Source organism: Microtus oregoni, unplaced genomic scaffold (assembly GCF_018167655.1).
Source record: "Microtus oregoni isolate MIOR12 unplaced genomic scaffold, Mior012 000054F_ref0000373, whole genome shotgun sequence".
NCBI lineage: Eukaryota > Metazoa > Chordata > Mammalia > Rodentia > Cricetidae > Microtus > Microtus oregoni.
Genome location: NW_024543830.1, coordinates 2,168,184 through 2,195,029, shown reverse-complemented (window position 1 = coordinate 2,195,029; position 26,846 = coordinate 2,168,184). Strand labels below are relative to the sequence as shown.

General features: G+C 50.3%; 4 protein-coding genes across 5 annotated transcripts; 2 read left to right on the top strand and 2 right to left on the bottom strand.

Annotated features, from left to right (window-relative positions):
* The first annotated feature begins 9,239 nt into the window (after window positions 1-9,239).
* Window positions 9,240-12,340, top strand: LOC121437875 (tumor necrosis factor alpha-induced protein 8-like protein 2). 2 transcript variants are annotated; one of them, XM_041637983.1, is made up of 2 exons: window positions 9,240-9,285; window positions 11,351-12,340. In XM_041637983.1, the coding sequence occupies exon 2, from the start codon at window positions 11,379-11,381 to the stop codon at window positions 11,931-11,933; it is 555 nt and encodes a 184-aa protein (XP_041493917.1). In that variant the 5' UTR covers window positions 9,240-9,285; window positions 11,351-11,378; the 3' UTR covers window positions 11,934-12,340. The 2 variants fall into 2 exon arrangements, with proteins under 2 accessions (XP_041493917.1, XP_041493919.1); XM_041637985.1 differs by having other exon boundaries at window positions 9,254-9,285; window positions 11,330-12,340.
* On the bottom strand, window positions 12,300-18,675 carry LOC121437873 (lysM and putative peptidoglycan-binding domain-containing protein 1). The gene is made up of 3 exons (XM_041637981.1): window positions 17,849-18,675; window positions 13,879-14,240; window positions 12,300-13,519 (listed from the first exon to the last, which is right to left on the bottom strand). Exons 1-3 carry the CDS (start codon window positions 18,026-18,028, stop codon window positions 13,381-13,383), a joined length of 681 nt encoding a protein of 226 aa, XP_041493915.1. The 5' UTR covers window positions 18,029-18,675; the 3' UTR covers window positions 12,300-13,380.
* Window positions 18,676-18,767: 92 nt separating this feature from the next.
* LOC121437874 (sodium channel modifier 1-like) lies at window positions 18,768-23,511 on the top strand. Its single transcript, XM_041637982.1, has 7 exons — window positions 18,768-19,002; window positions 19,388-19,458; window positions 19,678-19,766; window positions 19,874-19,968; window positions 20,069-20,157; window positions 20,755-20,934; window positions 21,786-23,511. The coding sequence occupies exons 1-7, from the start codon at window positions 18,952-18,954 to the stop codon at window positions 21,883-21,885; spliced, it is 675 nt and encodes a 224-aa protein (XP_041493916.1). The 5' UTR covers window positions 18,768-18,951; the 3' UTR covers window positions 21,886-23,511.
* LOC121437872 (tropomodulin-4) lies at window positions 22,420-25,891 on the bottom strand. Its single transcript, XM_041637980.1, has 9 exons — window positions 25,710-25,891; window positions 25,309-25,465; window positions 24,772-24,888; window positions 24,201-24,290; window positions 23,936-24,066; window positions 23,746-23,853; window positions 23,237-23,380; window positions 22,900-23,044; window positions 22,420-22,540 (listed from the first exon to the last, which is right to left on the bottom strand). Exons 1-9 carry the CDS (start codon window positions 25,830-25,832, stop codon window positions 22,518-22,520), a joined length of 1,038 nt encoding a protein of 345 aa, XP_041493914.1. The 5' UTR covers window positions 25,833-25,891; the 3' UTR covers window positions 22,420-22,517.
* Between the last annotated feature and the right edge of the window lie 955 nt (window positions 25,892-26,846).

Sequence of the window (26,846 nt, the reverse complement as noted above, 5' to 3'; positions counted from 1 at the left end):
GTGTGCATGCATGTATATTGTTTGTGATAGTGTATGTATTGTGTGAGTGTATGTATTAACGTGTGCATGTGTGTGTGACTCTCAGCTTTGAACATTTTGGGGGAGTGGGGGTTGAGACAGACAGGATTTCTCTGTGTAGCCCTGACTGTCCTGGCACTCGCTCTGTAGACCAGGCTGGCCTTGAACTCACAGAGATCTACCTGCCTCTGCCTCCTGAGTGCTGGGATTAAAGGCGTGAGCCATCCCTGCTGGGCAGTTTTAAGCTACATCCCAGCCTTTCTTACTCTCTCTCTTTTTTCAAATACATATACATACATATATGTATATGTATACACACACATATATACATACATATGTATATGTATACACACACACATATCTTGAAACAAATTCTAACTAAATCGTGTAGGCTGACTTCTAGTCCAGATTGGCCTTGAAATTTCAAGCCTCCTGTGCCAGCCCTCCAAGTAGCTGGAACCCTAGGTCAGTGCCACCACACCCCAGCATCCTTCTCCACATTCCATGCAGAATGTCCGCTTTGCTCAGCAGCTCCTGTTGGGCACAGAACAAGCTGACAGCAGACTTCAACATCTGTCCTACGCTTTCAGAACTGTATCTGTGCACGCGTCCCCGAGTAAGCCCAACTCTGTGTGAAGGACAGCTTCTGGAAGTCGGTGCTCTCCTTCCACCTTGCTAAGCAAGTCTTTCATTTCTGCTGCTGTGATGTGCAGTCCGGGCAAACTGGCTTTTGAGCTCAAGGGTGGTTTCTCCCGTCTCCTTCCCATAGCTGCTTAGGATTGTGGGCCCCAGGATGCCCGCCTCTACATCCGGCTTCTTACATGAGTCTTGGGACAGCTGCAGTTGTCAGAACCTAGCACTTCTACCTCGAGCCACCGTCCCAGACAGACGTTTGTTTTTGTTTTGAAGCAGGGTCTCACGTGGCCCCTGCACAGATGACCTTGAGTGTCCAAGCCCTCTGCCTTTTCTCACCAGGCCAGGCTGATAAGTATTTATTGTTAACACATTAGTTGAAAAACAATTATACTAATTTTTTTCTACTTAGGAACATAATTCTACATCTTTAAATTCCTCCTCTTATTTGAGACCGAGTCTCAGTTTGTTCCTCAAACTGACCTCCAAATTCCCAGGCAGGTTTAAATGATCTTCCTGCCTCAGTCACCAGAGTACCTGGGACTATGGGGATAGTTCCACTGTATTTAGCACCTATTCTTTTTAAATTGTCTTATTTACTAGAGTTACAATTTTTGGTGGTGGCGGTTGAGAAAGAGTCTCACTCTGTAGCCCAGACTAGCCTGGTGCTTTCTATGTAGACCAAAGTAGCCTCAAGTCCTGACAGTTTTCCTGTCAGCCCTGAGTGCTGGGGTTCCAGGTGTGGAGTGCCAAGTCTCCCTCCGATGACCACTGCTCTGAGAGAGTGTCTGACTGGCTCTTGTCATCTTCCTGTCTCAGCCTCTAAGTGTTGGGACCACAGACTTAGGCCACCACCGGAGCCCTTCGCTCCTTTATTTTTTTAGATTTACTTTATGTGCGTGTTTTGCCTGCATGCATGTACGTGTACTACATGTGTGTAGTGCCTGTGGATGTCAGCAGAGGCTGCTGGATCTCCTGAAGCAAAAGTTGTAGGTGGGTGTGATGTGGGTGCTGGGAACTGAACCCAGGTCCTCGCAAGAGCAGCCAGTGCTCCTTACTGCTGAGCCATCTCAACAGTCCATTCTTTTCTGTATGTTTAATTCTTTCCTTATGGTTTTGTTTGCCCATTTGTTTTGTTTGTTTGTTGTTGTTGTTGTTATTTTGTTGGTTTTTTTTTTTCCAAGATAGGGTTTCTCTGTGTAAAAGAGCCCTGGCTATCCTGGAACTTACTCTGTAGGCCAGGCTGGGCTCTAACTCACAGAGATCGCCTGCCTCTGCCTCCCAAGTGTTGGGATTAAAGATATGTACCACCACACCTGGCTTTTCTTTTCCACTGACATCTTTCCTTCAATGTGTGTGTGTGTGTGCGTGCGCATATGCGTGTGTGCGCGTGTATGCGTGTGCGCGTGTATGTTTCAGTGTGTCCCAGCATTTTGGAGGTAGAGGTAGAAGAATCAGGAATTCAAGACTAACCTGGGCAACTTGAGACCAGTATGAGAAATAATTTAGGAGGCTGAGGTAGGCAGGAGGCAGGAGGATTGTGGGGAGTTTAGGGATATAATGTGAGCGCCTGTCTCAAAATAAGCGAGGGCTACACTGCAGCTCCTTACTGAAGTGCTGCCCAAAACACGCCAAAGCTCTGGGTCAGCCAGGTTTTCAGATGGCCATAGTAGCACATGTCTACAATTCCAAAGGAGGAGAGCCTGAGCTTGAGGCAACAGTGTATCAAAAGCAAAACAGAATGAGAACTCCAGACTTTCTCTTGGTCCATGTCTGCATTTAGTGTGTGACTTCTGCGTGACAAACTGTTGCTGGATTATTTCCTGGGTTCTCATTAATCCTGAATCACTTTTCCTTTTGTTTCCTCCAGTTCCCAGAGTTTGTTGTCACCAAGGCTGCCAATGACCTCCTGGTCACAATAGGCTCTTGAACAGCTCTTCAGCCTTCATCCCTTTGTCCCCAGTATGGCATTCGACCCCACTGACCTCTCTCCTTCCTTAAAATCTTCTCCCCTTTGACCTCAGAGGGTTCTTTTTCTCTTGACAGAGACAAGTGGCTTGATAAATATTTCTCAAATCTGTGAACAGCTTCATCGACCTCGCCTTAAGTGTGGGTGGTCTCTAGGGTCACATCCCTGGGCAGCTCCTCTGCGGTGTATTCTCCCCGGCCAAGACAATCCCCACCCGCTTGCTGCAATGACTGACTGAGAGCCTCTCCCCGAGAACCCAGGGTCCAGCTCAGGTCTTCTGCTGTGCATGAGTCCCCCATTTAGACAAATACCTGCTGGCTATTTCCATTTTAGCTCTAAGATGTACTCACCACTCAGTCTAAAAATGGGCTTAGCCAGGGGTGGTGGCACAGGCCTTTAACCCAGCATTCAGGAGGCAGAGGCAGGTGGATCTCTGTGAGTTCAAAACCAGCCTGGTCTACAGAGTGAAGGCCACATAGTGAGACTGTCTCTAACTAACTAAATTAGGAAAAAAAAAAGGAAATTTGCTCTTCCTGTTCCTCATCATGGCACAGGATCAGGCTGAAAGGAGCTTCATAGTCACAAGCTTTGGCATCAGGAGAAATTAAAAGACCGCTCTTCACTGCGCAGCAGGGCTTGGGCAGAAGGAATCCTGGCAAAGCTATGAAGATAACTTCCCAGATGCTAGAGCTGCCAGGTTTGGGGTCTAGGAATACACTGACCTGGGTATCAACTATCAACTACGATTCAAGCATTCGGATCCAGGGCCTGAACTACTTTTTTTGTTTGTTTGTTTGGTTAGTTTTTGTTTCTTTTCTTTTTTTCAAGACAGGGTTTTTCTGTATAGTCTTGGTTGTCCTGGAACTCACTCTGTAGACCAGGCTGGCCTTGAACCACAGAGATCCATCTGCCTCTGCCTCCTGAGTGCTGGGATTGAAGGTGTGTGTCACCAGGCCTGGACTTCTGTATGGTTCTGGGCAGGCCAGGTTTCATCGGCACAGACTACAATGGAGTCAGACTCAGAACCAGTGAAGAGGCCACGCGCGCTGGCTCCCACAGAAATATAAGGAGTTATGTCCTGGCGAGTAAATTCTACCCGGAAGGTCAACACAGTCTTCTCAGAGAAATGTAATAAACAAAAACAGGAATTTTGGTTAAACAGCAACAAGCAGGGTCACACTCTGCGGTCCTGCCAGCCTGGAGCTCCTCGGGTCTGTCTATCACCGTGTGGCCACACCCAAGATCTCCTTATCGGCTGCAGAGTTCACACTGCCATAGCGAGCAGCCACGCCCAGTGGGCATCGTGTCTTTTGTCTTTTTATCCCAAGCATTTAAGTTATAATGTCTGGCAATCAATAAGGAATAAGTAAAAGTATCAAAGATAGAAAGGGGCAAGGTAGGGTGGAATAGATTACAAACCGTGTACCGGCTCCATCTTTATCAGGCCGAATTCCTGCCTGACTGATGAAAGAGATCTTCACCATGCTGAACCTCAGCTGGATTAAGGACAAGGCAGTGATGGCTGTCTACTTAGTATATGAAGCCCTGAGTTCAGACTCTTTTTTTTTTTTTCGAGACAGCATTTCTCTGTAGCTTGGGAGCCTGTCCTAGAACTAGCTCTTGTATACTAAGCTAGCCTCGAACTCAAAGAGATCCGCCTGTCTCTGCCTCCTGAGTGCTGGGATTAAAGGTGTGGGCCACTACTGCCCGGCAAGCTCAGTCTCTAGCCATGAGCTTAAAGTGAACCTGACTACATACAACAAAACAAAAATCAAATGATGGACTCTGATTTGTGGCTCCTCTGGCAGCATATTTAATAAACTCTTTCACTTTAAAAATTCAATAACAAGCCAGGCAGAGGTGGCACAAGCTTTTAATCCCAGCACTTGGGAGGCAAAGGCAGGCGGATCTCTGCAAGTTTGAGGCCAGCCTGGTCTACAGAGTAAATTCAAGGACAGCCAGCGCTACACAGTGAAACCCTGTCTTGAAAAACCAATAAATAAATAAAATATAAAACCCAAAAGATATCATTTAACTTTGTTTTCTTTTTGAGACAGGATCTCATTATGCAGCCCTACTGGGTCTTGAACTCTCCAAGTAGACTAGGCTGGCCTTAAACTCACAGAAATCGACCTGCCTCTGTCTCTGGAGGGCATGGATTAAAACTATGTGCCCCCACACCAGGTATCATTTAATCTTTTAAAACATCTTTGTATGCATGTATGTGTGTGAATTTAGTTTTGGAGAAGGTTTCACTTCACAGCCCAGGTTGGTCCGCTCAGCAGGTTTCCTGCCCCAGTCTCCTGAGGGCTAGCCTTACTGTGAATATCGGGATCAAGATGGCTCACAGACGTAAATCGGACCGCGTGCTTAGACTTTTGTTCTTGCTCTTTGAAGCAGGGGGCCATGTAGTCCGGGCTGCCTAAAACACACTGTGGAGCCAAGACAGCTCATCTTCCTTCTCTACTGCCACAGCACTGGCAGTAGGGACCTGTGTCACCACACTCGTAGCCTAAAACTCTCAGGAACACAGTAAGGACCCCAAAGCCAGAAGATCTGTAATCAATACCGTCTGCTCCTCTTCTACACGGCCAAAATGCTAGTTTTCTTCTTTTCTTTCTCAAGATGCTTTCTCTGTGGTCCTGGACCACACACTAGAGAGGAGGCTGCCCTTGAGCTCAGAGATCCACCTGCCTCTGCCTCCCACATGCGTGCCAGGATCACCGCCACTCCACGTTAGTTTCCAGTGGTTTATATTTTGATTTTCTAACTCCCATTGTTATTAGTTTTTTATTTATTTCTTTTTTTTTTTATTTTCAAGACAGAGTTTCTCTGTAGCTTTTTTGGTTCCGGTCCTGGAACTAGCTCTTTTTTTTTTTTTTAAGATTTAATTTATTGCCGGGCGGTGGTGGCGCACGCCTTTAATCCCAGCACTCGGGAGGCAGAGGCAGGCGGATCTCTGTGAGTTTGAGACCAGCCTGGTCTACAAGAGCTAGTTCCAGGACAGGCTCCAAAACCACAGAGAAACACTGTCTCAAAAAACCAAAAAAAAAAAAAAAAAAGATTTAATTTATTTATTATGTATACAGTATTCTCAGTATTCTGTCTGAAGGTATGCCTTCAGGCCAGAGGAGGGCACCAGATCTCATTGCAGATGGTTGTGAGCCACCATGTGGTTGCTGGGAATTGAACTCAGGACCTTTGGAAGAGCAGGCAGTGCTCTTAACCACTGAGCCATCTCTCCAGCCCCTGAAACTAGCTCTTGTAGACCAGGCTGGCCTCGAACTCAGAGATCCGCCTGCCTCTGTCTCCCGAGTGCTGGGATTAAAGGCGTGTGCCACCACTGCCCGGCTTTTTTTAATTTCTTTTTAAAATTAGTTCCACTTATTTATTATTCTATGAATTTGGGTGTTTTGTCTGCATGCATGTCTGTGTACCACAGAATTCCTGGTGCCCTCAGAGGCCAGAAGAGGGTGTGGTCGGCTTTCCTGGGACTGGAGTTACACAGGATTGTGGGCTTCAGTGCTGGGAACCGAACCCTGTGGAGAACAGTTAGGGTGCCTAACAGCTGACCTGTGTCTCAGGCCTGTTCTCTCTTTCTGAAAACTCCCTGTTACTTTCTTTTTTTTTTAATATTTATTTATTTATTATGTATACAATATTCTGTCTGTGTGTATGCCTGCTGGCCAGAAGAGGGCACCAGACCTCATTACAGATGGTTGTGAGCCACCATGTGGTTGCTGGGAATTGAACTCAGGACCTTTGGAAGAGCAGGCAATGCTCTTAATCTCTGAGCGATCTCTCCAGCCCCCTCCTTGTTATTTTCTAAGTTTATTGTTAATTGTGTGCTGGGTTCAGCTCCTACTGGAATTGCTTATACATTACAGAGGAGCTCAGGATACAGCTCAGCGGCAGGACATTTGCCTGGCGCACAAAGGCCCTGGGCAAATTTCCCGGCAAGGTGAAAATAAAAGGGCGGGAGGGTGTGGGGCGGAGTGGCCATACACACCAAAGCTCAGCACTCTGTCAGGGTCAGAGAGCTCTGTGAGTGCAGGGTCAGCCTGTCTACAAAGAAGCCATGCACGACGGCGCACGCCTTTAACCCCAGCATTCAGGAGTCAGAGGCAAGTGGATGTCTGTGGGTTTGAGGCCAGACTGGTCTACAGAGTGAGTTCCAGGACAACCAGTGCTGTTACACAGAGAAAGCCTGTCTCAAAAAGCAAACACAAAAATAAAACAACAAAAGTCAAACCTTCCCATAAGAACAATATCATGTAACTGTCATCGGCAGTTTCCTCCTTACCATCGTCTTTGTGTGTGTGTTCACCCCTGTGCATTTGCATGCGTGTATATGTAGAGGTCAGAGGTCAACCTGGGGTGTCTTTTCTCAAGTGTCAGCACACCCTACCACCCCACTTTTTTTGATATAGGGTCTTACTATGTAGTCCTGGTTGAACTTGAGACAGACCAGACTGGCTTTAAACTCAGAGGTCCACCTGCCTCTGCTGCCTAGTGCTGGGATCAAGGGTGTGTGCTACCACTCCTAGATCACCCTTATTTTGTAAGACAGGGTCTCTCATTGTCCGGCAGCTAGCCAAGTGAGCCAAGCTGTCTGTTCTGACCAGTGAGCCACAGCAATCTCCTGTCTCTGCCATCCCAGTGCCGCAAGATTAACGTGTACACCATCTGACCTTTTTCTTTTTCTTTTTTTTAATTTGGGTTACGGGGATTGAACTCAGCTTACCTGGCCAGCAGCTTCCTAAGCAAGTTTCCTGACAGCCCCTTATCTCCTGACCCAGGAGGTGTCTATGAGCAGGGTAAGGCACAGATGCCCTCATGTGTTCATGGTCTGGTAGTTAATAAAGTCACAAATGACAATAGGGGGGTGTGGGGCACGGGAGGTGGCTCGGTGGGTAGAGCGCTTGCGGTACAGATGTGGAGACCTGAATTTGAATTTGGATCCCTTGAACCCACCAAAGCCACATGTCACGGTGGTATGAGTGCTGGGGGAAGGAGGCTCAGGAGAATCCCAGGGACTCAATGGTGAACCCCAGCTCCTGTAGAAGACGCCCACTGTCAACTTCTGGCCTCACACTGTCACACACATGCTCCCATGGGGCAGTCTGTGCTGCTGGAGGACTACAGAACACAGGCTAAGCAGTCTGGAGAACGAGGACAGCCTGTGTGATACACACCTGTAACCCCAGAATTCACTCAGAAGGCAGAGGCATGAGGGCTGATACCTGGAGGATGAGTGGGAGGATATGGGGGGGCACCAGCTGGGAGTTGGGGAGAGTTCTCAGCAGAGGGGTCAGAAGTGTGAAGGCTAACAGAGGAAGAGGCGGCCGCAGACCCACAGGGTACACTGGAACAGGAAAGCACCAACACGGCTACCGCAGTGCAGGAAAGGACAAGCTGGGGGCTGGGAGCTGGCTCAGAGGTTAGGAGCACGACCTACACTTCCAGGGGTCCTGAGTTCAATTCCCAGCAACCTCATGTTGGCTCACAACCATCTGTACTGAGATCTGGTGTCCTCTTCTGCTGTGTAGGCATGCACGCAGACAGAACACTATATATGTAATAAGTATATCTTAAAAAAAATAAGTTTTAAAAAGACATAACACTATATACATAATAAATAAATCTTTCAAAAAACACAAAAATAAATAAATTTTAAAAAGACATAGAAGATTAGTGTCTGTGTGTGTGCAAACACATGTCTAGGACCGTGCACATGCAGGACACTGTCAGAAGAGAGCACTGGGCCCCTGGAGCTGGAGGTATGGCTGGATTTCACTTTGCAGCCCTGGAGTTCACTCTCTAGACCAGGCTGGCCTCGAGCTCGGCGATCCCCCTGCCTCTGCCTCCTGAGTGCTGGGATTAAAGGTGTGCGTCACCACTGCCTGGCAAAACAGAGTTTCTTTATGTAGCCTTGGCTGTCCTAGAACTACCTCTTGTAGACCAGGCTGGCCTCGAATTCACAGAGATTCCCCTGGCCTTTGCTTCCCGAGTGTTGGGATTAAAGGCCTTGTCCACCACCGCCCAGCCCACTGCTAGTCTCTTAATGGCAAATACTTTCGCCTCACTGGCGCCCTCTAAGGGCTGCAAGGCGCTGTACATGATCCACTAGTGTTTCAGTTCGATACTGACACCTGCTGGTCACATATGGCTCAGCAGCCTTAACCCTGGCACCTGCTTCCTGCCCCCCCGCCCCCTGTACTGGAGGACAGGACAGGCTGTGCCAATCTTACCTGCCCGAGCCTGAAGATACTTGTGATAACGCTGTTCTCCCGCACCACTCAATGACCTTCAGCGCTTCCCTCACCGACCCCCCATATTAAAAATCTTAAAAAGCCGGACTCTGCATCGTTCTCAGTACCACAAGAATATTAGGCAGCAAGAAAGAAGCAGTTGAGGCAGAGGGTGTGCAATCGGCCCGTCCCACCTCAGAGTCCGAGCTTCCTACAGAATTTCATTCCTTCTGACCTTTGTCTTATTTCTAGGTTGCTCTCGGGACACGGGTCTTCTTGGTGACAGTGATGATGAACCGGAGGTTGAGAGTAGGTGGGCGGGGCTTGGGGTGGGGCTAGACCAAAGGGCCTCTTAGGAGCTTCTCCATTCTGATAGCTCTCAGGAACAACCGAGGCGAGACTGGCACCCAGCAGGTGAGAGGGTGGCAGTGAGAGAAGGGCACGTTTTGGGGTGACAGTGCGGGATACTCCTACCCATTTACCCTGACCTTCCTTTCTGTATTGGGGAATCCTTGAGTCCCCACGAGAACCACTGTAGCGGATGGGGCAAGGCATATCTGGAAGAGAGACCTGGCCTTGGCTGGCCTTGGATGAGGGCTGAGTGCAGGCTGAGGGAATGGAGGTGCACAGTGGGGCACGGCGGAGGTTTAGAGACGTAAAATCTCTTTGGGCATGGAAGGACAGTGGCACAGAGGGAAAGCTTAGCTAGGCTCAAGGGTCACGAGGATGACGACGTAGAGGCTAGAAAGAGAAGGCCAGAGACAGAGAGACGTTGAGAGGACGGGGACCTAACTGGAGATGGCAGTAGAGGCAATGGGAGGCCAGGACGGCAGGAAGGCTCATATGGAGCAGTCACCCCCACTGTGGAGGGCAGTCCTACCGAGCCCAGGGCAAGCCAGGAACAAATCAAGGCTACAGCTTCCCGGTGGAGTGGTTCAGCTGGAGGAGAAAGCCCCCTGGCTAGTCTCCCTCTGCCTCTTCAGACTCCCATTTTCATTTGGGGGAGAGGGTGAGGTTGCTCCTCATTGCGGTCACAGCCACATCCTGCAGAGCAGGGGAGGGGGAAGTAAGAAGCAAAACAAGCAGAAGCACAGTGGAGGACCATGGCCTCGCCTTAGGCACCGGCTCCACCACCAGGAGGGCCTCAGCTCCAACCCCACTGCTGCCGCCCAGCCTTCCTCAGGGGGCTGACACCTTATTGGTACCACTCCTTGACAGAAGGGGCTTTGGGGGGATTATTTAACTTGTAGCCTAATATTTTTTACAATTGTTTTATTTTAAATTATGTATATGATTGTGGCTGGGGAGGCCAAAGTTGTTGATTCCCCTGAGGCTGGAGTTATGGGCAATGGTGAGTCGCCTATGAGTGTGTGGGTCCAGCTACCTCTCCCGCTCCTCGAAGCCGGTTTCTCATTTACTAGGACAAGTAGCTTAAGTTCTCTTAGCCTTGCTGGGCGGTGGTGGCGCATGCCTTTAATCCCAGCACTTGGGAGACAGAGGCAGGCCTGCTCTATAGAGCGAGTTCCAGGACAAGCTGGACTGACTATACAGAGAAACCCTGTCTCAAACAAACAAACAAACAAGAAGTTCTCTTAGCCTGGAGACTGGAAACCGAGACAGTTCATATTAAGCACCTGCACACAGTAGGCCTCTGAAAATGCCAAGTGCTCCCCACCCCCCACGAGACAGGATTTCTCTGTTTAACAGCTCTGGCTGTCCCGGAACTCACTCTGTAGACCAGCCTGGGCTTGAACTCACAGAGATCCGCCTGCCTCTGCCTCCCAGGTGCTGGGACTAAAAGTGTGCGCCACCACCGCCTGGCACCAAGACTTCTTATTAGGATTCTAGAGACCCGTATAATCCCACTTCTTTTAAGGTTCTATGGTACCCTACTGACATGGGCTTTTTTGATCCGAAGCCTGGAGACACGAGGGTAGTGCCTATGTTTCTTGATGCAGGATACACATTTAGCATCCGTAACTGGTATCTGTTCAAATTTCCTGCCAAATGGGCACTAGGCTCTCCATCGTGGCAGTAGTTTCCTGCTCTAAGAACCCAATTATTGGGCTGGAGAGATGGCTCAGAGGTTAAGAGCACTGACTGCTCTTCCAGGGGTCCTGAGTTCAATTCCCAGCAACCACATGGCGGCTCAGGGCCATCTATAATGAGATCTGGTGCCCTCTTCTGTGGTGTAGGTACGCAGGCAGAACTCTGTACATAATACATAAATAAATCTTAAAAAGAAAAAAAAAAGAACCCAATTATGACCACGCTCCTCCGGCCAAGGCTCTCCCTGCTCCTCTGTGCTGTTTTGGAGAGGCACAAGTCTGAGTTTACAGAAATAAAGGGAAAAGCAGAAGCAAGGCTTACAGGATGGAGGGGCCCCATGGGGAGAGGGAAGACAAAGCAGCCAAAACAAAGAAAATGGGGAAAAGCCATTTCTCTCTCTTTCTCTAAGGACGCCTGTGGCCTCTTCTAGGGACTGACCACATACCCACCCCAGTGCCATGGAGTCCTTCAGCTCGAAGAGTCTGGCGCTACAAGCAGAGAAGAAGCTACTGAGTAAAATGGCTGGTCGGTCCGTAGCTCATCTCTTTATCGACGAGACCAGCAGCGAGGTGTTAGATGAGCTTTACCGTGTGTCCAAAGAGTACACGCACAGCCGGCCCAAGGCACAGCGGGTGCTCAAAGACCTCATCAAGGTGGCTGTCAAGGTGGCCGTGCTGCACCGCAGTGGCTGCTTTGGCCCTGAGGAGCTGGCTCTGGCTACCCGCTTTCGCCAGAAGCTGCGGCAGGGCGCGATGACCGCGCTCAGCTTTGGTGAGGTGGACTTCACCTTTGAGGCTGCTGTGCTAGCGGGCCTGCTCAGAGAGTGCCGGGACGTTCTGTTGGAGCTGGTGGAGCACCACCTCACCCCCAAGTCACATGACCGCATCAGGCACGTGTTTGATCACTACTCTGACCCTGACCTGCTCGCAGCCCTGTACGGGCCCGACTTCACTCAGCACCTGGGCAAGATATGTGACGGGCTCCGAAAGCTGCTGGATGAGGGGAAGCTCTGACTGGACTCTGGCAAAATGACTGACCGGGCTTTCTAACCCTGCTCAAGCGCTTTTCAATCCCTGGCTTCATTCTCCCCCAGGCCGCTCCCACCCACAACTGCTGGCAGAGCACAGCAATGGGCCGACTGAGGTGGCTCTCCCGTCCCGTGCCAGCAAAGGAAACAGCTGACTGAGGAAGACGAAGTGAAACTCGGGTCTGCTTCTCCCAGGAGAACTGCCCGAAACGGGATCCTCCTCTTCCACGAACCCAAAGAAGGGGGCATGGAAGGCCAGAAGCAGGAAGGCGGCGGTCAGAGGCCTCTAGATCTCCTCAAGCTGGAGGGAGCCCTTGGACACATACCAGAGGCTGGGTTCCAAAGTCTCTAGAAGGAGCTGGGGGAGGGGAGGCACAGGGGAAATAAAACCACTAAAACACGCGCAGGGGTCACTGTTTAATCTCTCCAGCTCCACACTCAGGCTGGACATAGAGGCGAGGACTCATCTCGCCGGTTCCCACTTGGGAACAGAAGCAGGCAGCCTCCAGTACTACTGAGCTGCCATGCCTATTCTTCAGTTTCAGGAACAAATACACACTGTACTGCAGATCGGGGCTACCGATTACAAAGAGATACGAGGTGAGGAACACAGGCAGGCTGGGGTGTGCTCTGCAACTGCCTCCTGCACCCCAAGGCATCCTCTTCCACCCCTTAGCCCAGCAGGAGAGGGAAGAAGGTGAAGGGGTGAACTGGGAGGCTGTCAGTACCCGGCCCCACTGCTTCCTCTCAGAGCCAAGAACTGTCAAGAGTTAGGAGGGACTGCTCACTTAGGACCCTGCTTGAGCGCAGGGAGAGACTCAGCCCGTCCAGTCCACCAGTCTCTGTGGTGAGTGTCACTGACTCCTGGCCTCAGTAGCATGCTCGCTAGGGAGGCGAGAGGCGGGAAGGGGAAGCAGCCCGCTCCCAGCTCTGGCTTTCCCTCTCTTCAATGATACAGAAATCACATTATTTCAGTTAAGAGGAGGAGGGAGTTAGATATAGCAAATAAATATTACTTCAATATAGCACCAAATAAATTAGGTAACGTCATTAAACATGGGGGTGGGGTCCTCTGCTTCCCTGCTCTAACCCAGGGAATGGTGGAAGAGACAGTAAGGCTGTAAAGGAGCCTTTGAATCTAAAGCACAACGCTAGATTCAGCCCAAGAACTGGGAAGAGTTCTGTTCCCATTCCCAACTCTTGGCAAAAAGTGTCCCCAGCTGAGGAAATCTTGACAGAGCTGGACAAAATGGCCGGAGAGGAATGAGGCAGGCTGGGAAGCTCTGCTTTTGAGCCTCACCTTAGACTCCTCCCAGCTCAACTGTTCCTTCCCAGCCTGCTTCTTGCATCAGTCTGGGGACATCAGAGTTTGAAGATCTCATCTTCCTGATCCTGCAGTGTTTGGGTCCGGGAAGTTCGGGTCAGTGGTACCGTCAGAGTTTGAAGATCTCATCCTCCTGATCCCGCAGTGTTTGGGTCCGGGAGGTCCGGGTCAGTGGTACCGGACCGAGCACTGCTCGCTGCTGCGTCCTAGGGGAGCTGAAGTGGAGCCCTGTGCCCTCCTCAGGGACCCTGCAGGTGAGGAAAGAGCAAGAGTGAGGGAGAACCTGAGAATGGACCCAGTGCAAGGTGTGAGGGCTGCCTTCCTTTGCTTCATGAGGTGCACAGAGTCTCAATGTCACCGGGAAAACCCCTTGTCCTCACACTGCGCACAGTTCTTACCTCAGGGAGAACTGTGAGAACACAGAGGCCACAGAACCTACTTTCCCACTGCCTCACCCCCTTCCAGTTGCCACTGGCTCTGCTCACAGCCTCGGAACCATATGGGGAAAAGGATATCCTCCGTTTCCAGGCCATTCTGTTATTAGTTTGTGGTTCGCTAAAAGAGAGGGGTTTGTGCAGGGCCTTCGAGGGGTCAGCCGGAGACTCACCCACTTTCCCCTTTCCTCAGCTTCTGGGCAGCAGCCTTCTTTGATAGGCTGATCTGTGAATCGAGCTTCTTAAGGAAATCAGAGGCAGAAAGGTCATGGATGGGTGTGGAGGTTTCCTGGTGTGGCGGGAGGGCTTCACCATTGGCCCGGCCTGAACCTGACTCTTGATTCTTCCTCTTCCCTGAAAGTGAACCAGCGCCATCTTTCCTGGGTCGTACCTCCTCCTCTCCATCATTTTCCTCCTCAGAATCCAAACCATTAAACAGGTCTCTGGGCTCTGTCAGGATGGGGATGTAGAGGGTTTTCTTCAGGAAGATGGAGTCATTAGTATAAAGGCGGTTTGTGCGCTTAATCTGTTCCATCTTAAAAAACAAAACAAAACAAAAAACACCCAAAATGAATGACCAACAGTAAAATCCACCCTTTTTTTCCCCCGAGACAAGGTTTCTCTGTAGCTTTTGGAGCCTGTCCTGGAACTAGCTCTTGTAGACCAGACTGGCCTCAAACTCACAGAGATCCACCTGCCTGTGCCTCCCAAGTGCTGGGATTAAAGGCATGCTCGACCACCGCCCGGCTAAATTCACCAATCTTATATAGCATCTCAAACTTTTTGTTTTCTCTTTTGCTATGTAGGCCAAGCTAATGTCAAACCAAGCCTGGCTCAGGATCTAGGACTCTTGTCGTTGGTACGGTGGTGAGGATATGTGCACTTCAGCGGAGCCCAGACTGCTGCACTGTTTCATGCCTGCACCCACCGGGCCATCTTCCCAAGCCACCACCGCAAACGTTTTCAGTCGTACAAGTCTTTGACTCCATGACACACCAGCTCAAGCATAAAGGCTGCTGTTAATCGTGTTTTACCGTTTTCCTATTTTCTAGTCTTAGGACACTTTCACATTTTTAAAAATTATTGCAGCAGAAAACAAAAAAACAACCTACAACCCTTTCATCTATTTAAGGCAGCAAACAGGAGTGGTGGCAAAAGCCTCCTACCCCAGCTCCCTAGGGGCAGCCAAGAAGAGTCTGAAGCTAGCTTGAGTTCCCAGGGACGTTGTCTCAAACAAAACAGAACAAGCTAGTAGTATTTAAAGCTAACAATTAAATAATTAATAACAATAAATTAATTATTAATAATTAAAGCTGAGAGGCTGGAGAGATGGTTTTAATAGTTAAAAGCACTGGCTGCACCGGGCGGTGGTGGTGCACGCCTTTAATCCCAGCACTTGGGAAGCAGAGTCAGGCGGATCTCTTGTGAGTTCGAGACCAGCCTGGTCTACAAGAGCTAGTTCCAGGACAGGCTCCAAAACCACAGAGAAACCCCCTGTCTCGAAAAACCAAAAAAAAAAAAAAAAAAAAAAAAAAAAAAAAAAAAAAAAAAAGCAAGCACTGGCTGCTCTTGCAGAGGGGGACCAATTTCCAGCACCCACACAGTGGTTCACAACCATCCATAACTCTAGTTCTTGGTGATCCAAAACCCTTTTCTGACTTCTGGGGGCACCAGGCACCCCCATGGCACACAGATATACATGCAAGAAAACACTAAAAATAAACTTAAAATAAAATAACAAAGCTGAGCTAGGTGTGGTAGTGTACCTTTCTTTTTCCTGGTTTTTTTGAGACAGGGTTTCTCTGTGTAGCCCTGGCTGTTCTAGAACTTGCTGTATAGACCAGGCTGGCCTCAAACTTAGAGATCCCCCTGCCTCTGCCTTCTGAATGATGGGCTCAAAGGTGTGTGCCACCACTGCCTGGTGACAGTACACATCTTTAATCTCAGCACTTGGAAAGCAGAGGCAGGGGGATTTCTGAGTGTGAAGGCAATCAAGCTACATAATGAGACCTGGTTAACAATAAAATAACTAAATCTGTATGGGGCTGTATTTGTGGCTCTGCGGTGCAGTGTTTGCCTGGCGTGTGCAGAGCCCTGGGCTGGACCTCTAGCAGACCTCCAACAATTATAAATACACAAAACTCTCACACACGTTCTCACAGTCCTATGCCAACACCACACCACTCTCTCTCATCCGGGCTAACTGTTTGTTTAATTGCTCTTCCTCTTTCCTGTCCACAGATCTTCCCCTTGCCATCTAGAAAAGTGAATCTGATTAACCCTCCAGCTGGCTCAGCAACTTCTGTGGCTCCTCTTGGGCTAAACAACAAAATCTAAGTGGGGACTCAAGGCCTTTCTCTAGCTAGCCCACACAGGACGGGTCTAGCCTTGTCTCTTGTCTGCATTCTTCCACTGAGCTACACTTTCAAATCACCAGTTCCCTTGGTCTTGCTATGTGTGGCCCTGGCCTAGAACTCTGAGCCAGCTGTCAGGCTGTGTAACCAAGCCTGGCTTTCAGGCATCCTTTCTTCTTCCTTCCAGACAGGGTTTCTCAGGGTAGATTGGCTGTCCCAAAACTCACTCTATAGACCAGGCTAGCCTCAAACCCACAGAGATACGCCTGCCTTTGCCTCCCGAGTGCTGGGATTGAAGGTGTGCTTCCAGATAGCTGTTAAATTTCCATGTAATTGAGACTAGGCCAGAATTTAGAGACGGAAGGTTAAAAGGAAACTATTTCTGCTCTTAAAGGGCTTGTACACTCAAAAAAAAAAAAAAAGCCAGGCGATAGTGGCTCATGCCTTTAATCCCAGCACTCGGGAGGCAGAGGCAGGAGGATCTCTTGTGAGTTCAAGACCAGCCTGGTCTACAGAGCTAGTTCCAGGACAGGCTCCAAAGCCACAGAGAAACCCTGTCTCGAAAAAACCAAAAAAAAAAAAAAAAAAAAGAGCTTGTGCACAGCTGGAAGTCAAAGACATAAACATCTGGGTCAGACAGACCTGTAGAAGGGGACACGGAGGGCAAGGTTTCTAAGTCTTCAAGGCCCATAGTGAGGAAAACTATAGCGTCCATCGCTCACACCCATCTCAGCCCTCACGACACAGGAGCACTGTGAGTTCCGGGCCAGCTTAGGCTACACAGTGACATACCGACTAGAAAATCCACCCTCCCCGCCAAACAAAATTCCACATCAACTGATATCCACTCCCACTTCCAAATAAAAACGAATAGTTCCTGGTTTCCCACTCCTCATGACTATTCCTTACATAACCATTGCTTCTTCTCCGTTTCTCACAGAATTTAAACACGAACACAACAGTATACATTTATGTTTTATCTCCAGGAAGGGTTACTATAATGCTTTAAGTACAGCAGGCGTGGGAATTTGTCTAAATTCAACATCTGTTTGTATGTTACCAGTAAAACAGGATCCAGAGGGGATGGCTACAACTTTAACTTTTATGCCCATCAAACTCCTCCTAGGTGTGACCAGAAATACTCGATGTATGTAGAGGGTACTTGTTTTGTGCCTCATTGGAAAGAAAGCACAGCCCTGGAGCGGGAAGAACTAGAGCAGGCACTTGGGGAATTCTACTAACTCTTCCTGACTTGCTGTAAAGGGTTAGCCACTCCCAGTGTTTCTGCGTGACTAATGGTAGTGACTTAAGTCAGACACTGAAACCTCCCTCTGACACTCAAGTTATCTGACCTTCATCAAACTGGTTACCAGGGCTGCAGAGATGGCTCAGCGGTTGAGAGCACTGCTGCTCTTCCAAGGACCCGGCTTCAATTCCCAGCACCCACATGACAGCTCACAGCCGTCTAACTCCGGTTCCAGGGGACCTGAAACCCTCATACAACAGACATACCTGCAGGCTAACTGGTTATCAGTCTTAAGTCTCAGGTTGATAGGTCCACCCCCAACCCCACCACCCCCGCGGCCAGCCCAATCCACAGGAGCTGCTCCTCCCACTGGGAGAGTGGGGCGGATGTGTCCCAACTAGATAGTACTGCACTGAGATGTGAAAACAAGTAAGAAGGGCAAAGCAGACACAATATAATTAATATAACGTCAGGGAAGCCTGCTTAGCGGGTCACAACTCTCTCCTAAATGGTCATCACAGCCCCAATCCTTGGAAGACTCACCGTCACCCCATATTTGAGAGCTAGTCCAGCCAGGGTATCTCCAGGCTTCAGCTGATGCTCCAGGCGTCTTTCCCTCACTGGGGAGCAGGACGATTGTACCAGGCTTCCATAAGAACGAGCACGGCTCCCTTGCAGCAGCCCTGACCCCCCGAGTGGGGGCTGTCTAGAGGGAGAAGCCATCTCCTCGGGATGCCAAGACCTACGGTCACAACTGAGGAAAGCCTGGCTCAGTGGCCAACAGTGAGAGCCGAACGCAAGGAATAGATATTCAGGGAATTCCTTTTCCGTTCTCTCGTCTCTCTTCAGTCTCGTGGCTCTCGAGAGACTACATTGGTCTTCCTCCTCTTTCTGCAGCTTACCGAGCGAGTACGGGGTTACAGCCCGTACCCGAAGAAGGTTGCCAGACCGGTTACATCTCTCCTTCCTCAAGCCCCTTACTCATAAATATCTTGCCTGAGTTGTCAGTCGCTGCCCCCCTCGACTTTCGACGCCCCCCTCCAACTCCTCGCAAGCCTGATCTCTGACCTCTGAACCCTAGACTCCCTCACCAACACGCTTCCCTCAGTGTGCCCCCACCTCCCGCAGCCAGGCCGCCGGGAGCGCCCCTATCCTCTCGGCTCCAAATCAGGCCCACCCCAGGTGGGTTGTGGCTGCGGGCGCTGAGCCTGAGGACTGCGAGAGTTCGCAGTACACAGTCCACTGAGACTCCCGAAGCCTCACTCCACATCGGGATGTCCCACCCCGAAACGCCGGCTCCGCATTCAGGCTCCTGGTCTCCAAACACCTGGATCCTTCGAGATGCGCGGGCCTGTATTCAGGTGAACGGTAAGCTCTTCGAAAAATAGGAAAAAATAATAACTAAAAGACTTCATTTCCCAAGAGGCAAAGCGTCCTCAGGGCGTCAGAGAAAATGCAGGCCCCCTTAGGGCGCTGGAGGCGGGTCTTCCGGCTCGCGCGGTGCATGCGTGGAAATGCATCCTCGGAAGTACAGGCTCAACCTGAAAAAGACAGGAAGCAGAGAAAGCGATACCCTACTCTTCCTACGGTGGCCTGAAGGAGAAGCGAAGTAGGAGAATTTATTATTTCTGGGACTCACAGTTGCGATGTCTTTCAAGAGGGAAGGGGACGACTGGAGTCAGCTCAATGTGCTAAAAGTAAGAAGCCCTAGAGTGAATCAGACCACGGTCAATGGTGGCTCACGCCTTTAATCCCAGCACTTGGGAGGCAAAAGCAGAGTTTGAGGTTCGAGGCCAGCCTGGTCTACACAACTAGTTCTACGACAGCCAAGAAGGCTATACAGAGAAACCCTGTCGCGAAAAACCAAAGAGAGAGGGAGGGAGGGAGGGAGGGAGGGAGGGAGAGAGAGAGAGAGAGAGAGAGAGAGACTGTGAGACTGCTCAGCTTCAGCTGCACTGTTAGGGGTCCAGAACTGAGTGATGCCTCCTTCTTACCCTATGGTCTGCATGGCCCCGTTCCATTTGACTCTTTATCCCTTTCATCCATCCCACTTCCTCATTTCTCCTGTCCTGCTCTCTGCAGAAACGACGGGTTGGAGACTTGCTGGCCAGCTACATCCCAGAGGATGAGGCGCTGATGCTGCGGGATGGACGGTGAGCGTGAAGGGTGGATCGAGCCTGGGTATTGCGATCAGAGGCTCAACAGACTTTTGTTACTGAGTAGTTCAGGAGTATGGTAGGATTCTTTGGTGGGAAGTGGCGATTGGAAGAAGTGCTTTGACAGGCGGAGCCCCTGCTCCAGCAGGAACAGCCCCACCGCCTGCTCTGGAACTCGCACGGGTTTATCATTCACTTCACTTCTCCTTTCCGTAGCTTTGCGTGTGCCATTTGCCCCCATCGCCCAGTACTGGACACCCTGGCCATGCTGACTGCCCACCGTGCAGGCAAGAAGCATCTGTCCAGTAAGTATAGGGGAAGGAGGGAAGGGAAGAATGATGGAGAATAAACTCTGGACTTTTAGTTTAGCAAACCCCCTGCTGTTGTGCTTTGCATCCCCTTTGCTTTTCAGGTCTGAAGCTCTTCTATGGCAAAAAGCAGGCAGGCAAGGAAACAGAGCAAAATCCAAGGCAGCAGAAAGACCTGAAGACAGAAACCAAAGCTGAGGTGCGAGAGCGGGTCAGGTGTTCCGGCTGTATTGCATGCTCCAGACCTGAAGGGACTTTTGCTCTCGCAGCTCTGATCTGTCTCTTTCCTCCCTAAACAGGCGCCTTTGCTAACCCAGACCCGATTGATCACGCAGAGTGCTCTGCACAGAGCTCCCCACTATAACAGCTGCTGCCGGAGGAAACACAGGTTTGTGGACTTGGACACCCGAGTGGGAAAGGGTAGAAGGAAGTAGATGCCTCTAAAGTTATTGCTCTCCAAAGTGTATTCTGAGCAATACTAATATTTATTGTATTGTGGAGATGTTTAAAGAAAAATGAGGGGCTGGAGAGATAGCTCAGAGGTTAAGAGCATTGCCTGCTCTTCCAAAGGTCCTGAATTCAATTCCCAGTAACCACATGGTGGCTTACAACCGTCTGTAATGGAGTCTGGTGCCCTCTTCTGGCCTGCAGACATACACACAGACAGAATATTGTATACATAATTAATAAATATTTAAAAAAAGAAAGAAAAATGATAGTTTATGACTTTTAAGATAAATTTTAGAAAGTGGGGACTAGTAACATTGAACTGGGCAGTGGTGGCGTACGCCTTTAATCCCAGCACTTGTGAGGCAGAGGCAGGCAGATCTCTGTGAGTTCAAGGCCATTCTGGTGCAGAGTAAGACCCTGTCCCCGTCTCAGTTCAGGAGCTCAGCTCAGGAAGCACTGCTCTGAGGGCTTGGGAGGCATGGTAACTGCTGCTTTCCGTCAATGCATTGCAAGACTTGGGTTCTTCTCTACACAGACCGGAAGCCCCTGCTCCCTCTGTCTCCAGTTCTCCTTTGCCAGCCCCAGAGGTTGGACTCCAGAGTGCAAAGATCAGTAGGGAACCCGAACCTAAGGCAGGATCGCATGCCAAAGAGTCATCTGCTCCCATGAGCCCCACGAAACGACGAATCCTGAACCATTACCTTACCCTTCGAAGGTTAGTCCGCCAATCACATTCTTTGGGTTGCCTTCACTTTTCCCTGACCCACCCTTTTCAAACCAATCCAGCTGCTTTTTTTTTTTAATCACCAGTAACTTTTTATTTAAATTACATTTATTTATTTATGTTGGGGTACACTTGTGTAAGTCAGAGGGCGACCTATGTGGGTTGGTCCTTTCTTTCTACCCTGTGGGTCCCGGGGTTGGGACTCAGCACCGTGAACCTTATTCATAAAATTCTTCTCTGCTGGGCGGTGGTGACACACACCTTTAATCCCAGCACTTGGGAGGCAGAGAATGATGTAGGATTCTCCTCTGTATGCTGTGAATATGTTTTATTACCTAAGTGGTTAATGAATAAAGCTGTTTCTGTCAGTGGCTTAGCAGAGCAAAGCCAGGCCGGAAATTCAAACAGAGAGAGAGAGAGAGAGAGAGAGAGAGAGAGAGAGAGAGAGAGAAGGCGGAGTCAGGGAGACACCGTGTAACTGCTGAAGGAGAAAGATGCCTATTGCCTACCAGTGGGCCACAGCCGTGTGATACATAGCTTGATAGAAATGGGTTAATTTAAGATGTAAGAGCTAGCTAGAAATACACCTGAGACATTGGCTAAACGGTGCTGTAATTAATATAGTTTCTTTGTGATTATTCGGATCTGGGTGGCCAAGAAACGGATGAGCAGTCTCCGCCTACAGAAGCAGGCGAATCTTTGAGTTTGAGGCCAGCCTGGTCTACAGAAGCGAGTGAGTGCCAGGACAGACTCCAGAGCTACACTGAGAAACCCTGTCTCTATAAACAAACAAACCAAAAGACCTCTCTCCTGACCCATTGTCTTTTCTCTGATGTTTCCAGCTCGGGATGGGTCCCAGATGGACAAGGCCGATGGATAAAAGATGAGAATGTTGAATTTGACTCGGATGAGGAAGAGCCCCCTGATCTCCCCGTGGACTAACAACCCCTCGCCCCATTTCTTCCACAGATAAACTGTAGTTGTTCCTTGTTCGACCTTAGGATTTCAAATCTGTTCCTCTCAGCCTGGCCACTCCTTTCCTGCAGCGTCCATGGCTCCATACTCTGACCCCTCCCCCACTCTCTACCAAAGCCTTGCCAAGCGTCAGCTGCATTCAGCCCGGTGCCCTATTAATAAGTCTGTCAGGAGGAGGTCCCTGCCCTTCGTGTAGTCTGACTCCCTCCCCACCTCCACCCTCAGTCCCTTTCCTTCAGCTCACATGTGGATGGCCAATGGGCACAGGAGCTCTGGCCACCTCTGTCTGCAGAGAGCACTGCAGCCAAGTGCCCTGGGAAGAGACTGAAGCCTTTGGCAGATTTATGGGGAACACAAGGAACAGAGCTTCCCCTCCTCCTAGTAACCTGAACCTCCCTGCCTGCTGATCCCCAGAGTATAAATAATCCCTTGATGAACTGGCAGTAACCCTTGAGGGGTAGCGCCAAGATTCCCACCCCAACCCAAGGAAGGAGACAGGCGGCGTGAACAAAAGGGATTTTATTTACAGGAAAGGGAAGAGAGATGAGGACTTATGTGTCCAGGGCTCTCATCTCTTGTTAGCAAAAGGAAGCGTGACACTATCTCTTCTTTTGCTGGCGACCTATAAAGGGAGAATGGTGACACAGCTTCATCTCTTGTTTTGGCAAGGGTGTGTTTCTCTTCCCCTTTCCTTAGACTATAAACTGCTGCCCCATGCCACCTCAGGGGCCTGTCCCATGTTAACAACAAATCAAGAACACACTGGGAAATAAGAGGACGTGTTTCTGGGTGGTACTGTCATGCCGAGCTCCCACCCGCTTCTCTACAGATGTGTGCTGGGGGAAGATGGACTTTGTATCTGTTTCTCACTCATTCCTCTCCGCGTGTGTGCCAGCTACCCAAGCCTCCATCACTAAGTCTGTTTTCAGTGCCCATCTCGGCACTTGCCCTCGTCTCTACACGGGCTCCACAGCTACTTACGCAGCTCGTTGTTCCGGGTCATGGCCTGGGCCGCCCGAGCTCGTGGTCCCTGTTGTGTAAAGTGGTACCCGAAGCGCACAATAGAGGGACACTGCTCTAACACAGTGGCCATTTCCATCTCCACTGCATCACCAGGCCATTGGCGCTGAGGAGAGAGGCAGAAGCTGTCAGAAACCTATGGTTCTTCAGCCCAGCCACGGGTCTCCGGGAAGTTGAGAGGCTTGTTTCTCTAGAGTAGGTGAAGGGAGTGCTGGTCCCCTTGCTGCCCAATAAGCTGCCCAGGGAGGAACTCAGTGGGTGTTAGCTGGATGAGTGACCCTGGGGTCGGAATGCTGACCTGGTTATCTACACGGAGCTCGGTAAGAGTGGCGTTCTCCCGAACTGCCTTCAGCACAGCCATGAGCCCTGTGCTGCTGATGAAGTTGGATTCAATGTTCAGGCTCTGGAGACTACGGTTCTCACGCAACATGTCAGCTACCGCCTGGGTGGTAGGGACTTGTGTTAAGGTTGGGGACAGGTTCGTAGGTGACTGAGGAGAGGCAGAAGGGGAGCAGGAGGGACACAGCCCTTTGCAGTTCCCTGAGGAGCCAGGGTTGGGGAGTCGGTGAAAGCGTGAAGGTTAAGATCACCGGCAGGATTGAGGCTACTAGAGAAGGTTGTTTTTTGGGGGGAAATGCCTTGGAACTTCAGAGTTGTGAGCCAGAGAGGTAAGGGTACGGGATCTCTGAGGGCTGCCATATAACTCATGATGGGAACAGCACCCCCCAGTGTGACCAGAAAGACAGCCCTTGCCAGGAGTGCATGGCAGGGTATGGGAAGAGGACTGGGGACAGCAGCCAGCCTTACATTGGCGATGGGGTCACCACTCTTTGTGGCCACCAGACTGAAGCTCCGGACATAGGTGTTAGTCTTCATTGCTTCACATAACTCACTGAGCACGGGTATCGGGATGTCCTAAGGGACACAGGATGGGGACTAAAGATCCTCATGCCTCCACAGCTATTCCTGCTACGATTTGGGGATGGGAGTCAAATACCTGTATGTTATTGAGGTTCACTTCCTCCAGCTCTTTGTCATTACTCCGCACTCTCTTTAGCATTTCCTCAATGTTTGTGGGATTTGGGGGTTCATCTGGTACTGGCTTATACTTGTCAGGCTGTACCACACCTGGTGGGGATAAGAGCCGAGAGGGAACCCCAACATATCCCTTACTCCATCTCCCCACTTGCTCTCTAAACCTTCATGCAGCATGTCTCACAGTGGAGCCTCCTCAGCCCCTGGAGCTCCCCCAGCACACTCACTGCTAATGCCTTCGGTGTTACAGATCTCCCCGCTGCAGATGGCATCGTAGTATTGCTTGTTGCTCATCAGTGTGTACATGCCCAGGATGGCTGGTGAGGGTAAGCAGAGGGACATGGCAGTTAAGGCACCTGCCACAGGCCTGCCTCCTGCCTCTCTCCTGAAGCAGTTCCACAGCCTGACCGTCCACTCTTGCCGAGCTTCTCACCCTCCCTCAGCTCCAGGAGTCTCTTCCATGCACCTGCCTTAGAGTGATTTCTAGAATTTGAGAGGGCTCGGGGAGCCCCTTGAGGAGCCGCTAGAGGGTGAGGCCTGTCTGCAGACAAGATCTTCTGCTGCTTTCAGCCTCATCTGCCTTTATGATCCCTGGAAGGTTACTCCTGGGATGTTATCTTATTAAATTAAAAAAAAAAAAAATGAACCAGTGTACAAGCAAACAAAAGTTAAAAACCACTGCCTTAGGCTTTCTCAGATGTCCATGTTCTGGCTTGGACTTTTCCCTCTAGTTCTGTATCAAGGTAAAGATGGCACAAGCCCCATCCTCCCACCTTCCTTGACTTCCCGGCTGCCCACCTGCAATGTCACACATTTCAGCATCTGTAGCATGGGACAGTGCCTCCTCCAGTTCGGGCTCCAGTGTAATCTGCTCCTCTGCTGGGATTTCTCTCTTGGGCTGAATATAGGGTTTCCCTGATGGAGGGATGAAGGACAGTTCGGGAAGAGCATCCACCTTGCTTTATTTCTCCATGTGGGGTCAGACTGAAGCCTGAATTCCCCACAAGCACAGGACCCTTGAGTCCTGTCCTCTCCACTCTTGGAAAAACTGAAGAGTACACACATGCTGGTGAGGCAGCATGTGTCTGCAATCCCAGCATTTGGTAAACTGAGCTAGCAGTCTGCTAGCTCAGGGCCAACCTGGGCTACACAGTGAGATCCTACCTCAAAAAAAAAATTGAAAACAACAAAAATCGAAGAGAACAAACTAGCATGCAGGTGTCCAGCACTGGAGTTCCTGATAGATGGTTGCTAGAAAGGGGAGGGGAGCTAACGGAAAAGTGCCAGGGACAGCCGTTTGCTTCCTGTAGGGCATAGATGTTAGGGTGCCCGTACCTTTCTTCTCGCCAGTGAAGGGCACCAAGTCATCACGTTCCTTGACTTCCAGTGCCTGCTGCTCCAGGTACTGCAACAGGGCATCTCGGTCTAGTGGCCCTGTTGGACTCTTCTTTGTCTGGTCACGTTGTCTCAGTCCAGCTGGCAGGAGCATATTCTTAGGGATGAGTTTTGGGGAACAAATCAGGCACTCTCCAGACATCTTTTCCCTGGCCCTTCTAGGATTCCAGGTCCTATTGGTAGCCCCGGTCACAGCCACCCAACATCCACTCCTTCCCGCATGTGCGGGATGCTCTGACCCCTGTGCTGGTTCCCTGGCTCAGGCACTGGTCTCAGCCACCCAGCATCCACTCCTTCCCGCATGTGTAGGGATGCTCCGGTCCCTGTGCTGGTGCCCCTACCTCAGGGTCCATTTCTTGTAGCTCACAGTCCAGCTGTTCCAGCTCTTCGGGGCTCAAGGTCCTTAGGATCTCATCTTCATCTATGTCTCTGTATTTCTCCAGTTCCTTCTGATATGATGACATGGTGGCCCCTCCCCCTCCCCACCGTGCGACACTCACAGCCTGGAGGGATATGGGAAAAGGTGTTGAACATGGATACTGAGGACACAGAAGTCCAGCCATGGTTAGAACACTGAGCTAGACACCTTGGAGACCAGGGTCTACTGGGGACGGAAAGATTAGACCGTTCATTGTTACAGTTTCCTTCCTGGTTCCTGCACTTTGCAGCCATTCTGGCTGAGGAGTCTAAGCTCCAGGCTGGGTCTGTGCACCCACTGTGATGGAGAAAAACTGACAGGGCCCTCCCCTACTTTACCCGACAGTGTCTCTTGCCCTGACACAGCTGCTGGAGGCCCTGTCAGCACAGTGGCTGCATGCCCAGTTCCCACTGAAAGGTGGGAGGGGGTGACAGAGAGCTCCAGGGAAATTCCTCCTCTCTTCCCCAACACCCAGGCCTCTTCCAAAACTGGTAAGTGAGGAAGAATGGCTGGGTTGGATTGGCGGCCTCTTATGCCATTCTCATTTCCTCCTTTATTGTAAAGGACCAAGATCTTACTTTTTGTATTTGCTAAAATTCTAAACTGTGAGGGGAAAGTAAGGCTTAGAAGCTGGGGCACTTCCAGATTGGGAGAAGGGCAATATGGCCTCAGAAGGCATTCGGTTCCCATAATCTGTCACCAGAAAGGTGACACCAGAGCTCTGGACAAAAACAACAAAGCCTTCTAAATGGGGTAGTGGGACGAGTAAGCTTTTCACTGTGTGAAGAATGCTCCCGACCTCTACATACACATCATGCTTAACATGGAAGATGATCCTGAAAGGGAGACATTAGCAACATAAGCCGCACAGAGTCAGGACAGGGACGTCGCAGAAACATAGAGTGACAGAGGCAAGGACACACCAGCTCACTTCCCCTGGGGCCACTCTTCCTTCCTATCACCCACCAGGCCCTCACCCAGAAGACCCCTCTTTTCCCACCCACCAGTCCTAGCTGCCACCTCTCACCTCCCCTTGTCAGTTGGTCCGTCTGTTCTACTA

Excerpts from the sequence above, each read along its gene's own strand:
- LOC121437875 (XM_041637983.1), top strand. The coding sequence starts at position 11,379 with ATGGAGTCCTTCAGCTCGAAGAGTCTGGCGCTACAAGCAGAGAAGAAG.
- LOC121437873 (XM_041637981.1), bottom strand. The coding sequence starts at position 18,028 with ATGGCTTCTCCCTCTAGACAGCCCCCACTCGGGGGGTCAGGGCTGCTG. Across the intron at positions 14,241-17,848 it reads CTCTCAAATATGGGGTGACG|ATGGAACAGATTAAGCGCAC; the intron begins GTGAGTCTTCCA and ends TTGTTTTTTAAG. Across the intron at positions 13,520-13,878 it reads CTGAGGAAAGGGGAAAGTGG|GGTCCCTGAGGAGGGCACAG; the intron begins GTGAGTCTCCGG and ends CCTCACCTGCAG.
- LOC121437874 (XM_041637982.1), top strand. The coding sequence starts at position 18,952 with ATGTCTTTCAAGAGGGAAGGGGACGACTGGAGTCAGCTCAATGTGCTA. Across the intron at positions 19,459-19,677 it reads CTGATGCTGCGGGATGGACG|CTTTGCGTGTGCCATTTGCC; the intron begins GTGAGCGTGAAG and ends TCCTTTCCGTAG. Across the intron at positions 19,969-20,068 it reads AGACAGAAACCAAAGCTGAG|GCGCCTTTGCTAACCCAGAC; the intron begins GTGCGAGAGCGG and ends CTCCCTAAACAG.
- LOC121437872 (XM_041637980.1), bottom strand. The coding sequence starts at position 25,832 with ATGTCATCATATCAGAAGGAACTGGAGAAATACAGAGACATAGATGAA. Across the intron at positions 24,291-24,771 it reads TGAAATGTGTGACATTGCAG|CCATCCTGGGCATGTACACA; the intron begins GTGGGCAGCCGG and ends TACCCTCACCAG. Across the intron at positions 23,045-23,236 it reads AGCTCCGTGTAGATAACCAG|CGCCAATGGCCTGGTGATGC; the intron begins GTCAGCATTCCG and ends CTCTCTCCTCAG.